At 40.9% G+C, this 13,381-nt stretch overlaps 1 protein-coding gene across 4 annotated transcripts in view; it reads left to right on the top strand.

The window, feature by feature from the left end:
- Positions 1-6: 6 nt before the first annotated feature.
- RNF157 (ring finger protein 157) overlaps positions 7-13,381 on the top strand; it is a 67,908-nt gene continuing 54,533 nt past the window's right edge. For all 4 annotated transcript variants that reach the window (XM_019644459.1, XM_019644457.1, XM_019644461.1 and 1 more), the window contains exon 1: positions 7-155. In XM_019644459.1, coding sequence (XP_019500004.1) covers positions 68-155 — 88 coding nt within the window. In that variant the 5' untranslated portion in view covers positions 7-67. The remainder of the gene's footprint in view (positions 156-13,381) is intronic.

Here is a 13,381-nt window from a genome sequence, read left to right as displayed (position 1 = left end):
ACCCCCGCTCCGGACGCGGGGCGAGCGGCCGCGGTGAAGCGCCGAGGGCGGCGCGGGCGCAGCGGCCATGGGCGCCCTGACAAGCCGGCAGCACGCGGGCGTGGAGGAGGTGGACATCCCGTCCAATTCCGTGTACCGCTACCCGCCCAAGTCCGGTGAGGGCGGGCGTCACACGGGCTGGGGAGGAGGTCGCGCCGCCCGGGGGCCGGGACTCCGGGGGGTCGTGGGGGACCCAGCGGCGCACGTCGCTGCAGAGCGAGTTTGGAGGGAGGGAGGTCATGGAGGAGGCGTGCAGGGGTGCTTGAGGGGCCCCGGCGGGGTCGCCGCCGTGGCCAGCCGACCGCCCGAGGACGTGAGCGGCCTGCGCGCAGGCTGTCCTGTGACAGACGTGTGCTGGGGGGGACTGCGGCTCTCGAGGGGCGGGGTACCCAGGGCGCAGGCCGGTCCCGCCGTCCGCAGCCCCGCGCGCGTCCCCTCTCCTCCCACCTGGAGCCCTCCTTCCCTTGGGTTGCTGAGGGCTGGACGAGGCGGGCTTGGCCTCCGAAACAGGCACCTGTGCTAGGTGCTGGCCCTGCTCGGCGCATCCAGGCCTCCAGACAGGGACAGGCACAGGTTTGAATTCGGTTTCCCAGGAAAAGCTTGCATCGCCTGCTGGAGGACGAAGGCCGAAAATGTGTTTGCAGTTCTGGTGCTTTTCAAGAGGCTGTCAGAAGAAGAGTGTTTAACAGAAATGTTTGGGAATCGAAGTGTCAGTCACCTGGGCTGTCCCTTTGCCCAGAGTAGCTGCAAGCCTTGATTTTGGAATGGGGATAGTTCTGGTACGGGGCACAGGTATTTAAAATATAGAAAAGTGTTATGTTTGTTTCCAGAATCGTTAAAAAGAGAAACGTCGTGTCTCCAGCCTCTGGGTTGTGGCATAGGCGTTGGAGATTGAGGATTTTGACAGCCGAGAGAGGCTCACAAGTGGATTTGAGCAGCAGCCAATTCTGAGCTGCTGGTGCATGCCCTAGCTCTCTGCTCTTTGTGTTTCATTGCTTTTCACAAGACTTCTGGGGGCCGCTGACTACCACCTTCTCTTTGGCATAGGACCTGGTGAGGATTTTGGTGATCCGGGAGAGGTTTCAGAACTGGACAGTAGAATAAAGACATGCTAATGAGATGAGCTGGTTTCTCAGCAGTATGTCCAGTTTGTGCCAGGTGAACGCAGAGACCAGACAATGAACCTGCACCCCTGCAGAGTGACCGCCAGGGCTGTGTTTCTCACTGCTTCTGTGCCAAAGAAGGAATCCTTGCAGAGATGAATACGCTTAAGAGCTGTTTTAGAACAGCCTGAGATAAAGCTGTGGCTCATTCGAGTTTTAACCGAGCTCTAGCTAATGATGACGATCTGAAACCAGTGGTAAAGGAAGCATGTGTTTTGCTTTTTAATAGATGAAAATATGCACAAGTGTTTGTAATTTTTTTCCCTGAAATCACTTAGCTTTTATTGATCAGAATATGGAGCATGTTTTGCTGAACTCGAGTTCTCAGTAGAGTTTGCTGCCGCAGAGGAATATCCACCCTCCCTCACATATGGGGATTAATGTAGGGAGATCACGGGAAAGCTTTTCCCCAAAGGATATTAATACAAGTATAAGTCTTGGATGATGATAATGAAAGGATAATGGGTCAAATAAAACTTTTCTTAACCAGCACACTCAATACCTACAGTTTTAAGTAACCCTTTCCATTCTACCAATCTTTTAAAAGTTTTATCTAATTGTAACTCATTCTTAATCAAAAATTTTGTATGAGAGAAATCTTTGCATCAAGTGGACCCATTTATTTATGTTGAAGGTAAAACACAAAAAATAGGAGTCAGAACATTCACGTCCCAGCCAGCAAACCTTTGTGGACCTGAAAATTTGGGCACACTTGATATGTGCCCTAGTTTAGAGGCCTCTCTCACCCTTCATCTGATCTTTAAATTGACCTAGCTCTTTTATGGGATTATAGTATTTTAGATCTGAAAGGAACCTTCAAGAGAGCTTGGCCTAAGACCCACTTATTTTGCTGGTAAGAAAATGGAGGCCCAGAGGATGAATTGGTGTGGCCAGGGTGACCCAGCAAGTAATACTCTTCTTACTAAACTGTCAGCCTCTGCCTTTCACAAGGAATTAGATTTTGAACTTGTCCTTCATTTGTGGAATGGAGGCTGTTCTGCGTCAGAACTGAAACAAAACTCAGAGGCCTGTCCCTGTTGAATCAAACTGGGTTGATTTTGAGAAGTCTCCTTATCTTGAGACTGGTCTAGAACAAAGGAAACAGCAGAGTCAGCTTTCCCTAGGTGACCCACACCGGAGAGGCTCTAAAACCCTGCTGCCTGTGGAATAGTCGTTCCAGAAAACAACCCTGTCATCTGTCCCTGTAACGAGGGTCACAGTGCCCTGCAGAAATTGCTTTTTGTTTTTTATATTTTAAAAGGAAGCCCTTCGTTTTGTATGTCCATTGAACTGGAAACACTGAAAAATTATTGAGAATAGCCGATTTCATGTCGGAACTTGGGTTTGTAGCCCATTGTTGTTGTTGGTTTGTAGCCTTTTCAAATAGAGATGCATGAAAATGAATTAGCCTAAATTATTTAAAATTGCTTATTTTTTAAATAACGAATGTAGTCAATCTGGTTTAAAGTTAAAAAGAATGAAAAGGCATCCTGGGAAAGTCTTGCTCTTGCTGCAGCCCAGCCTCCCAGGTCTCCTAACTCCTCACACACCTCCCCCCGCCTATGGAACGGCTCCTGGCTTCGTCCAAGTTTCTTGTGTACACACAAGCATAGTGTGCTATGTAGACTGTTCCGTACCGTGTTTTTTTCACTTCTAGAGATATTGGAGATCTTTTCAGATTATGTCAGTATTTGTGAGAGTTTTGATTCTTTTTTAACAATTGAATAATATTCCTTTGTGTATTCCTTTTTTTTTTTTTAAACATGGTCTCCTGTTGATGAATATTTGGGAGTTTTTTCAATCTTTTACTATTGCAAACAATGCAGCAATAATTAATGTTATATATATATGTTCTTCAGTGATTTTTAGATTTGTCAATAAATACATGAATACTCATCATTTAAGTAACAGAAAGTATGGTGGGGGTTCATTTCTCTATACTATTTCCTCATTAGCATCGAAAGCTATTTATAGAACTATTCTGCATTTGGCTTGGCCTTTGTTGTTTTTTTTGAGTTAGAAGCCATACATGCTATTAAATCCTTTTTTTTTTTCTTCTTTAAAAGCCCACAATCATTTGTTTAACAAAGGTATGGCTTTGCTGAAGTGGTGGTTTTTAATGCATGCATGCCCATCTTTGAAAGGGATATGGACATTGATAAAAGTTATTAGATCTATTTTCTTTACCAGGAAGAAATCGGCATGATATAAAGACCATTTAATTTCATTATAATTCAGTACCTGATAAATCTAGTTCATTTCCTGCTACATATATGAGCAAATTGAAAAATAGGAGTCATTCATTTTGCTTAAGTGTTAAGAGAGAGGTAAACCTATCACAAAAATTCAGAATGGCCATCGAGTGCTGAGCAGCTAACGTCATCATTCTCCAAACTTTTCTTATGTTAGAGCGCACATATGCTTGTCAAGTGGGTCTGCCCTATGGCAAGAGCAGCTTTTAAAGCATGGGTAATAAGTTGTCTGTCAAATAGTTATAAACATTTCTCTTAGCTTTTCGGAGCATCAGTTTAATATTAGTTTTGAAATCAAGGACTTAAAAATATGCAATTTACTACATAATAAAGAGTTATTTGGTTCTGCCACAGTTTGATATTAAACACCTAAAACATGGTGATTCTGTTACTTTTGAAAACTCCAGTACTTTTGCCTTATTGGTGCTTTACTTCATTGAGAGGAGACTGGTTTCTTTCATATTTTGATTTTTGTCTTCAGATTTAAGGCCTTTGATTTCCTGTATGATGGTGGTGGTTTTCTTTTGTTCTTCAGCATCTTTTTTCTCTTTCTGTTTATTACCATGAATATGCATTATTGGGCACCTGCTATAGCGTGCCTTGTGCTCTGCACCAGTATATAGATTCTGATCTGGGCCCAGTGATTTTAATGCCTATGGCAGGTAGTGGAATAGAAGTCCTCAAATCAATTGTGTAATTCATGATGTGGGTCACAGAAGGAAGTATTAACAACACAAGCTATTTGGTGGCTGTATGAGTCTGTGAGTCAAGGCTCTCCAGAGAAACAGAATATGTGTGTGTGTGTGTGTATATTTATATATGTGTATCTTTAAAGGTATTTGTTCATGTGATTGCGGGAGCTGACAAGTCTAAAATTTGTAGGGCAGGTTGGCAAGCTGGCAACTCAGACAGGAGTCAATGTTGTGGCCTTGAGTCTGAAATCTGTAGGGCAGGCTGGCAGACTGGAAACTCAGGCAGGATTTCTGTGTTACAGACTTGAGGCAGAATTCTTTATTCAGAAAACCTCAGTTTTTGCACTTAAGGCCTTCTACTGATTGGATGAAGCCCACCCACATTATCAAGGGGTTATCTCTTTTACTTCAAGTCAGTTAATTGTAGATGTCATTCACATCTACAATTAAACTTACAGCAACATCTAGACTAGTGTTTACCCTAGGCTAGCACCATAGCCTAGCCATGTTGACACATAACAGTGTAACAATCATAGTGGCTTCCTATTTTAACTAATTATTCTTACTAAGTAAATGCTAAGCTCCAAGTTTTAATTGCTGAAAGAGTGCCTGTGCTGTGAAAAAATATATTTTTAAAAATCTAAAAATTACACTCTTTAAAAATCGTAATTTTAAAATGATGCTTCTTGTAAAATTTCAGAGCTTACAATCTAGTGTCAGAGGCAGAATGCATGCATATAGAGATAAATAAGAATATAGAATATACCATGACTAAGTGGGATATATCCCAGGAATGCACGGTTGGCTTAATGTCTGAAAAGTCAAAGTTAATATAAGTAGAATGAAGAAAAAAAAAACAACAGCCACATAATCATCTCAATAGATGCAGACAAAACATTTGACAAAATCCAACACCCATCAATGATAAAAACTCTCACCAAACTAGGAATAGAAAAGAACTTACTCAGTTTGGTAAAGGGCATCTATGAAAAGCCCACAGTTAGCATCATACTTAATGGTGAAATACAAAATGCTTTCCTGCTAAGATCAGGAACATGGTAAGGATGTCTGTTTTTGCCATTCAGTATTTGACTGGAGATTCTAACTATTGTAGTATAATAAGGCAAAACAAACACTTTTTTAAAACTTTTGAAGGCATCCACATCATAAGGGAAGAAGTAAAACTGTCTTTATTCACAGGTGACATAATCCTGTATACAGAAAACACCAAGGGCTTTTCCAGCCACTCCCCCTCCCCCGCACCGCTCCAGCTGCCTCGTGCTCGCTCAGGGCTCCTGCTAAGCCAGCACCGTTGTTGTCTCCTTCCAGCCACCATCATGATCATCTTCTGGGACCTCATCAGCCATGATGAGATGCTCTGTGATATCTACAAGATCTGGGAGATCGCAGACAGGCTGAGCCTGGCGGTTGGGGGGAAGATGGTCAGTAGGACAGAGGGTGACATTGATAACTCACTCATTGGTGGAAATGCCTCCGCTGAAGGCCTGGAGGGCAAAGGTACCGAAACAGTAGTCACTGGTGTTGATATTGTCATGAACCATCATTTGCAGGAAACCAGCTTCGTATAAGAAGCCTACAAGAAGTACATCAAGGATTACATGAAATCAATCAAAGGGAAACTTGAAGAGCAGAGACCAGGGGCTGCGAACAAATCCAGCACACCCTTGCTCATTTCAAAAACTACTAGTTCTTTATTGGTGAAAACGAATCCAGATGGCACGGTTGCTCTGCTGGACTATCGTGAAGATGGTGTGAGCCCATAGATGATTGTCTTTAAAATGGTTTAGAGATGGAAAGTGTTAACAGAGCTGGCCACTGGGACCTGTCATCATCATAACTGGCTGCTGCTTTCCCTCCACACACCAGGACAAGGACAGATGGGACTGGTGTCACCTTGAGCTCCTTGTTTATCTTGACCTTGATTTATTTGGAGCAGAAGCATTGTTTTTTAAGAAAAACATGTCATGTAGGTTGTCTAAAAATAAAATGCATCTAAACTCATTTGAGAGAATGCTTCTTAGTTTAATATATATTTAAATCCATCCTGTGTAGTGTTCCTGGAGAAGCTAGAGCCTGGTAGACCACTACTATAAAGCATAAGACTGTCTTCAGGTAGCTTCTACAGCAAAAACTACTTCTGAGACTGGAATATAAAAACAAGGACCAAAAGGCTTAATTCGGAGTTGAAGTAAAGAGAAAGACAGACCATGCTCACAGCCAAAATTTGAAGTGGATTCCTTAGACATTTCATCACCTACAAATGGAAGTAGTTCACCCTGGAAGAGATTACCAAAAGAATAAAAAGAGACTAATACAATTGGAAGCAAAATATTGTCTGAGCTTCTTTATCAGATGCCAATAGGACCAAGTTCTAGAGACATCTAGACATGTCCCGAAATTGTATAATAAGCTTTTGTCAAACTCTCTGGAAATGGGTTGGCAAACTGGCTCACCCTGCCACCTTTTTTGTATGACTTTAGGTGGTGGTTACATTTTTAAATGGTTGGTGAAAATCAAAATAGCTTACGGGATATGAAACGTGAAATCTTAAAAAAAAAACAAAAACCCAAAACCTAATAGAACTAATAAATGAGTTAGGAAGGGTGCAGATACAAGATAACATATGAAAATCAATTGTGTTTTTATGTAGAAGCAATAATCTGAAAACAGTTCCATTCCCATAACATCAAAAATAATAAAATTCATAGGAATAAATATAAGTATAAGGCTCATACAGTGAAAATTCTAAAATATTGCCAAGATTGATGCTTTAACTAAGGAAGCTTAAAAAGATCCAACTAAATAGACATTTCATGTTCATGCATTAGAAGACTCAATATTGTCAAAATGCCAGTGTTCTCCAAACTGATCTAAAGACTGAGTACATTCCTGTAAAAATCCCAACAGATTTTTTTGAAGAAATTGAACAGCTCATCCTAAAATGTATATGGACATGCAAAGGACCTAGAAAAATGAAAAAAAAAATTCACACCAAAACGTGTACACAAATATTCATAGCAGCATTCTTCACAATAGCTAAAAGGTAGAAATAAATGTCTATCAATTGATGACTGAAACAATTACTAGTAAATGAAATGTAGTAAATCCGTACAATGGACTATTCTTTGGCAATAAAAAGGAATGAAGTATTGATATTAGCTACGACATGGATGAACCTTGAAAATATTAATGGTAAGTGAAAGAGGCTAGATGCAAAAGGCCATATATTGTATAATCCCATTTATAAGAAATGTCCAGAAGAGGCAAATCCATAGAAATAGAAAGTAGATTAGCGACTGCCACTGGCAGGGGGAGGAGGAAATGAGGAGTGACTGCTCATGGGTTTCTTTTTAGGGTAATGAAAATGTTCAAAAATTTGGTAGTGGTGAATAGTTGCATAACTGTTAATATACTAAAAAAACCCATTAGATCATACACTTTGAATAGGTAATGGTGTGGTATGTAAATTACATCTCAATAAAGCTGTTTTAAAAATGGACCATAGACCTAAATACAAGAGCTAAAGTCATAAAACCACTAAAAGAAGATATAAGAGAAAATATTTGATTCAAATTGGGCAGAGTTCTTTGATACAATACAAAAAGCATAATCCATAAAAAACCCCCCAAAATCTGATAAGTTGGATTTCTTCAAAATTTAAAATGTTTCTGCTTCAAAAGACACAAGACAAAGAGACAAGCCACCTCTGAAAGAAAATATTTACAAATCACATAGGTAAAGGATTTGTATCCAGAATATCAAGAACTTTTACAACTCAATATTTTTTTTTAAGATTTTTATTGGGGAATTGCGGGAAGGGGAACAGACAAGTTGCTGTCCTTTTGTTCTTCAGTCTAGTTGTGGAGGACGTTGCTTCACTGGCCCAAGTTGGCACCATCATTGTGCTCTTCATCATGGCAGATCAGTCGCCGGCTTCTGGACGGCCGCTCACTGCGGCTGCTGGCCGCTCACGCTGGCTGCTGGCTACATACGGTAGCCCATGGCAACCCACTGCCACAGGGACTGCAGCCCACGCCGTCGCCAGCGACTCACGGCAGCCCAGCTCCAAGTTGAGCTGTTGTTCAGCATCTTAGCTGTAGAGGGCAGTGTCACTGGCCCTCATATGTGGGATCCGAACCGGGGCCCTCTGGCGTCCCAAGCCAGTTCTTAACCATCGTGCCACTCGGCCGGCCCTACAACTCAATATTAAGAAGACAAACAACACAATTTAAAGATGAACGAAGGAGTTGAATAGCTATCTCCAAAGAAGATGTAAGAATGACTAATAAACACATGGAAAGATATGAAACATCAGTAGTTATTAGGGAGATACAATTATAGCCCCAATGAGATAACACTTCACACCCACTAGGATGGCTCAAATAAAAAGACAGACAATATCAAGTGTTGGTGAGAATGCAGAGAAATTGCCATCCTTATGCGTTGCTGATGGGAATGTAAAATGGTACGGCCACTTTGGAAAAGAGTTTGGCAGTTTCTTGAAAAGTTAACCATAAATTTATCTTATGATCCAACAATTCCACTCCTATGAATCTATCCGAAAGAAATGAAGACACGCGTGCCCACAAAGCCATGTGCAAATGTCCATAGCAGCACTGCTCCTAATAGTCAAAAAACTAGAAATACCCCAGATGTCCATCAACTGGGTAATGGATTAACAAAATGAGGTGGATTTATACAGTGAAATACTAGTAAGCAATTTAAAGGGATGAACTACATGTCACACAACATGATGAACCTCAAAAACAGCACGCTAAGTAAAGGAAGCTGAATGCAGGACTATATTCAAGTATTGTATGAGTCCGTTTATGCAAAATGGCTAGAAAAGGCAAATTTACACAAATATACAAATATTAATAGAAAGCAGAACAGTGTTTGCCTAAGGCCATGATGGGAGTGGGAATTAGTTGTAAACGGACAGGAGGGAACATTTTGGGGTGGTGGAAATGTTTTCAACTGGACTGTGTCGATAGTTACCCAAACCATTGAATTGTACAGTGGATGAATTCTGTGCTGCGTATATTGTACCTCAGTAAAACTGTTTGAAAAATATAGTAGCGCAGAGGGGTTTATGCCAATTGAATAAAATAAAGAGAAGAGCTTGATCACAAAGTGTGGGGTTCTTGGGAGCAAATGCCTCTGTAGGCAGGACAGAACCCTCCAATAGTCCAGTGTGGACAGGCCACTAGTAATAGCCTGAAGGTGGCCGGTGTTCTCCATGGATTTTATTTATTTGTTTGTTTGTTTTTATGAGTTTATTTGAGCCGAACTGATGATAATTGCCAGGAAGCAAAATCGCAACAGATTGAGAAAATGCCCCCTCGATGGATTTAGAGAATGGAGAATAGATTAGTTGGTTGAGGCAGAGTTCTAGGAAGGTAGTGAGAAGTAAAATTTGGGAGGTGGGTAGCAGCCAAATTGAGAAGAACTAAACGGTGTCCTAAGAAGAATTTCTCTCTTAGAGGTATAGGTTGGAGGGGGCAAGTCTGGAAGCTAGAGGTTTGCTAGGGAACTATTGCCTGATAACCTACTGGAATCAAACTGGAAAAGGCTGAGGTCTTGATGAGGACACTTTGCACAAAGCACATGTTCATTCTTTCTGTAGCATTGATGACTATGACGTCTTTAGCTTGGATGTCCAGAGAAGTGAGGCGCCATTGACAGAATTGGGAATCTGAGGCAGAAACTGCTTTTAAAGCGAGTCCCAAAGGTCTGTTGGGCTTTACTGCTCCTGAGGATCGAGGCAAATGAGACAGAAAGCTAGCTCGTCTTCAGAATCGCAGAGTAGAGACTTCTAATGCCCCCTCCCAGGTTTCTGTGGAAGAAAAACAAGTTATAAAGCAGTCTGAATTCCATCAACAAGCAACCAAAGTGTCCAGACCCTTGGTGTGACTTTCCAAATCTATGTAGCTTATTAAGGTGCATTCCAAAAAATCACTGTGCCTTCGCTCAGAGGGGCTCTGGTGCCGTCTCTTAAGATAAAATGCTCTTTATTCTACCTCCTTCCAGAACAAAAGGTTATTCATTGGGTTTCAAGCAAAGATGGAATATATACAGGTGAAAAGATAGGGCAGGTGGTTAAAGATTTGAACTGAAACTCCAGAGAAAGATCCGAGACGAAGGTTTGGGAGTCAAGGCTGAGGAAGGAGAAGCCAATGTGTATTAATTGCCCACGGGAACCAGCCAGCTGCACATGCCTTGATCCCAACAACAGTCCTTCAAAAGGGGTATTATTGTCTGCATTTTGCAAACAAAGAAACCAAAGCCCCCAAAAAGTAAATAATTTGTTCTAGGTCTCACTGCTGGTAGATGGCAACATCAAGATCGAATCCAGCTCTGTCTTAAGTCAAAGCTTTTCCTTTGATTCTATGGGGGGCTGGGGTGTGGGGAGAGAGAGAATATGAAGAGAAGATTGAGCTCTCAGACATGTCTGTGTTTATGGCCTGGGCGAAAAAGTAGAGCAAGTAAGAAGCCAAGGAAAAAAGAGCCTCAGAAATGAGCAGTGAAGTCTTTTGAGAGTTCCTAAGGTGGATGAAGTGTGAGAAAACACTGATGGCCTGATTGGTGTTCCGAAGAACAGTTTCAGTTGAGTGATGGAAACTATTATGAAGATCTGAGATGTGGGATGGGAGCAGACAGAAGATGGATGGATGGATGGATGGGCAGGCGAGTGGGTGGATAGTAAGTCATGGGAGACGGAACTGTTTTCCGTATTTGTTTTTTAAGTTGGGGAGAGAATATGCTTGTAGAATGAGGCAGGTTAAAAAGCCAGTGAAGAGAGAGGAACAGAAATATTGAGAAAAAGGTTGGTTGTTGATGAGGTCCCAAGGAGGTAGAGGCAGCTGGGAATGGGGACTCAGGTGAAGAATTTAACCTTGGAGTGGGGAAAGGAGGACTACTACCTGAGACTGAAGAATGTATGGATAGACATGCAGGGAAGCTGTAAGGTGTTGAAACTTTTCTAATGAAGAAGGGTTTTCAGGGAGTGCCACAAAAAAAAGTAGAAGGAAGGCGGGTAGAAGGGTCAGGGCTGGGGACTTGGGAATGTGGGAAAGGTTTGGATCCATTGATGAGTGCCTTGCTCTAAATACTAAAAAAAAAAGTGACAATTGTTAAACTCTAATGTACTGGTTCAGAATAGAACAGATTCCAGATCTAGGTATAGATGGCATGATAAAAATAGCGTTTCACGTTAGTGGGGAAAATGGAATAGTCAGTAAATGGTGTTAGAAAAGTTTCTTATTTGGAAAAAAAAAAAGCTTAAATCCTTACCCACATAATCTGAAAGGACATATTCCAGATATTAAAAACAATCAAATGGCAAAAATCAATTAACCATTCAGTCAGGGAAATTAGTGGGAATATAGTGTGATGGTTAAGGGCACACACAGGCTCTGGAATAAAAATCACTGGCTTTGGGGCCTGACGCTGCCTCTTACCAGCTGTGTGACCTTGGACAAATTACTTAAGCTCTCTGTGCATTTATTTCCTCCTCTGTAAAATAAAAAGTTTAATAACATCAACCTTATAGCCTGTGGAGTATAGTTCAGTGCTGGTATGGGGTAAGCCCTGGATAAGAGCTTCTCATTCTATAGTCAGTGACAACAATGAGGTCAGTCCACAAAAACAGACATGGAAAGGTGTCTTCTGTACATTAGGCAAAAAAACCAACTTGCAGATCAATATGTGTAACACCCAATTAAGTGGAAAGGCAAAATAAAGCAAAACAGAAAGCCTGAATATATGTATAGATATATGTAAAGAAAAATCTGGAAGAGCACACATCAAGTGTGAATAGTGGAGTTACTTCTCATGGACTAGAGTTGGGTTATCACTTTTTAAATTACATACTTCTATGTATTAATTTTATTTTTTGCAAAAGACATGTATAATTTTTAAATAAATAAAAACATGAATAACAAAAGCAGTGCTATAGCATTAAAATTAAGCCGAGTAGTCAGAGATGTTAAAAATTTGTTTTTTTCACTTTTTATGTTTGTGACCTAAAGTTCAAAGTATGTTATACAGTATATTCATTGCAGGTATACAACATAATGATTAGACATTTATCTTACGAAGTGATTCCCTGCCCTGGATAAGTCTAATACCCATCCAACACCATCCATAGTTATTGAAATATTATTGACTGTGTTCCCTGTGTTGTACTTTAAATCCCCGTGACTTTTTATAACTGGCAATTTGAACTTAATCCCTTACATCTTTTTTCGCCCATATCTGAATACTGAACTCGTATTAGTGTTGGTCATTCTGGGCCATACCTTATAGGGTTTTTCCTTGATATTTATTTTCACTGTGGTAAAAAAATACATAACATTAGATCTTAACTGTTTTTAAGTGTACAGTTCAGTAGTGTTAAGATCACTAGAACGTTTTTTCTTACAAAACTGAAAATCTATATCCATTAAACACTAATTCCCCCTTCTCCCTCCCACTCATACCTAATGTGTTAAATATAATTTTGGAGATCTGTGTATGATGTGTCTTCCTTTTTTTCCAGCTTTACTGAGATCTAATTGACATATACACTGTGTAAATTTGAGGTGTACAGGCTGATGATTTGATATCCGTATATCTTGCAAAATGATCACCACAAGGTGTGTCTTCTTACAGCCCTTGAAGAATCCTGAATATGAGTTTTGGTTAAGAAATTATGGCTAATAATGGAAAACTGCACTTTACCCATCATATATGTCTTTTCCTATTAGCAAGTAGGCAAAGAAGGATCTTAGGGGAGTTCTTTTTGCCATTTCTGATTTTAGAGCCCAGTTCACGCTAAGATGTAAGAATGTGCACAAGTTCCCCAAGAGGCATTTTTCTTGGGGGCTGTTAGCGTGTTTGGTGTCCGTGTCTGCTGATGTGGTAGCCAGGCGACACTCAGCCGCTTTGTCCCTCCAGACAGCTGTACCCACACTGCAGATGGCAGATTTGCTCTCTGTCACTCATCTAATTGGGGCAACTTACTGGGGGGGAGGTCCATTTCCAAAAAAGGAAAAAGCAAAATTTTGGTTAAGTTTATTTTTCCTTTTAACTAATGAGTGCACCAAGGGAGATCAGCTTTACAAAGGAACCTGGCATTGACCCTTCCACTGAAATGAAAAATCCTTTTCTCACCTGTGAATATTGATCCGAATTTTAGGTCTTTGTATATTTGTGCTCTTGATTTTTTTTTTTT

This window comes from Hipposideros armiger, unplaced genomic scaffold (assembly GCF_001890085.2).
Source record: "Hipposideros armiger isolate ML-2016 unplaced genomic scaffold, ASM189008v1 scaffold_87, whole genome shotgun sequence".
NCBI classification, from domain to species: Eukaryota; Metazoa; Chordata; class Mammalia; order Chiroptera; family Hipposideridae; genus Hipposideros; species Hipposideros armiger.
The sequence above is the reverse complement of the archived record's forward strand: the minus strand, read 5'-3'. Positions and strand labels throughout refer to the sequence as shown.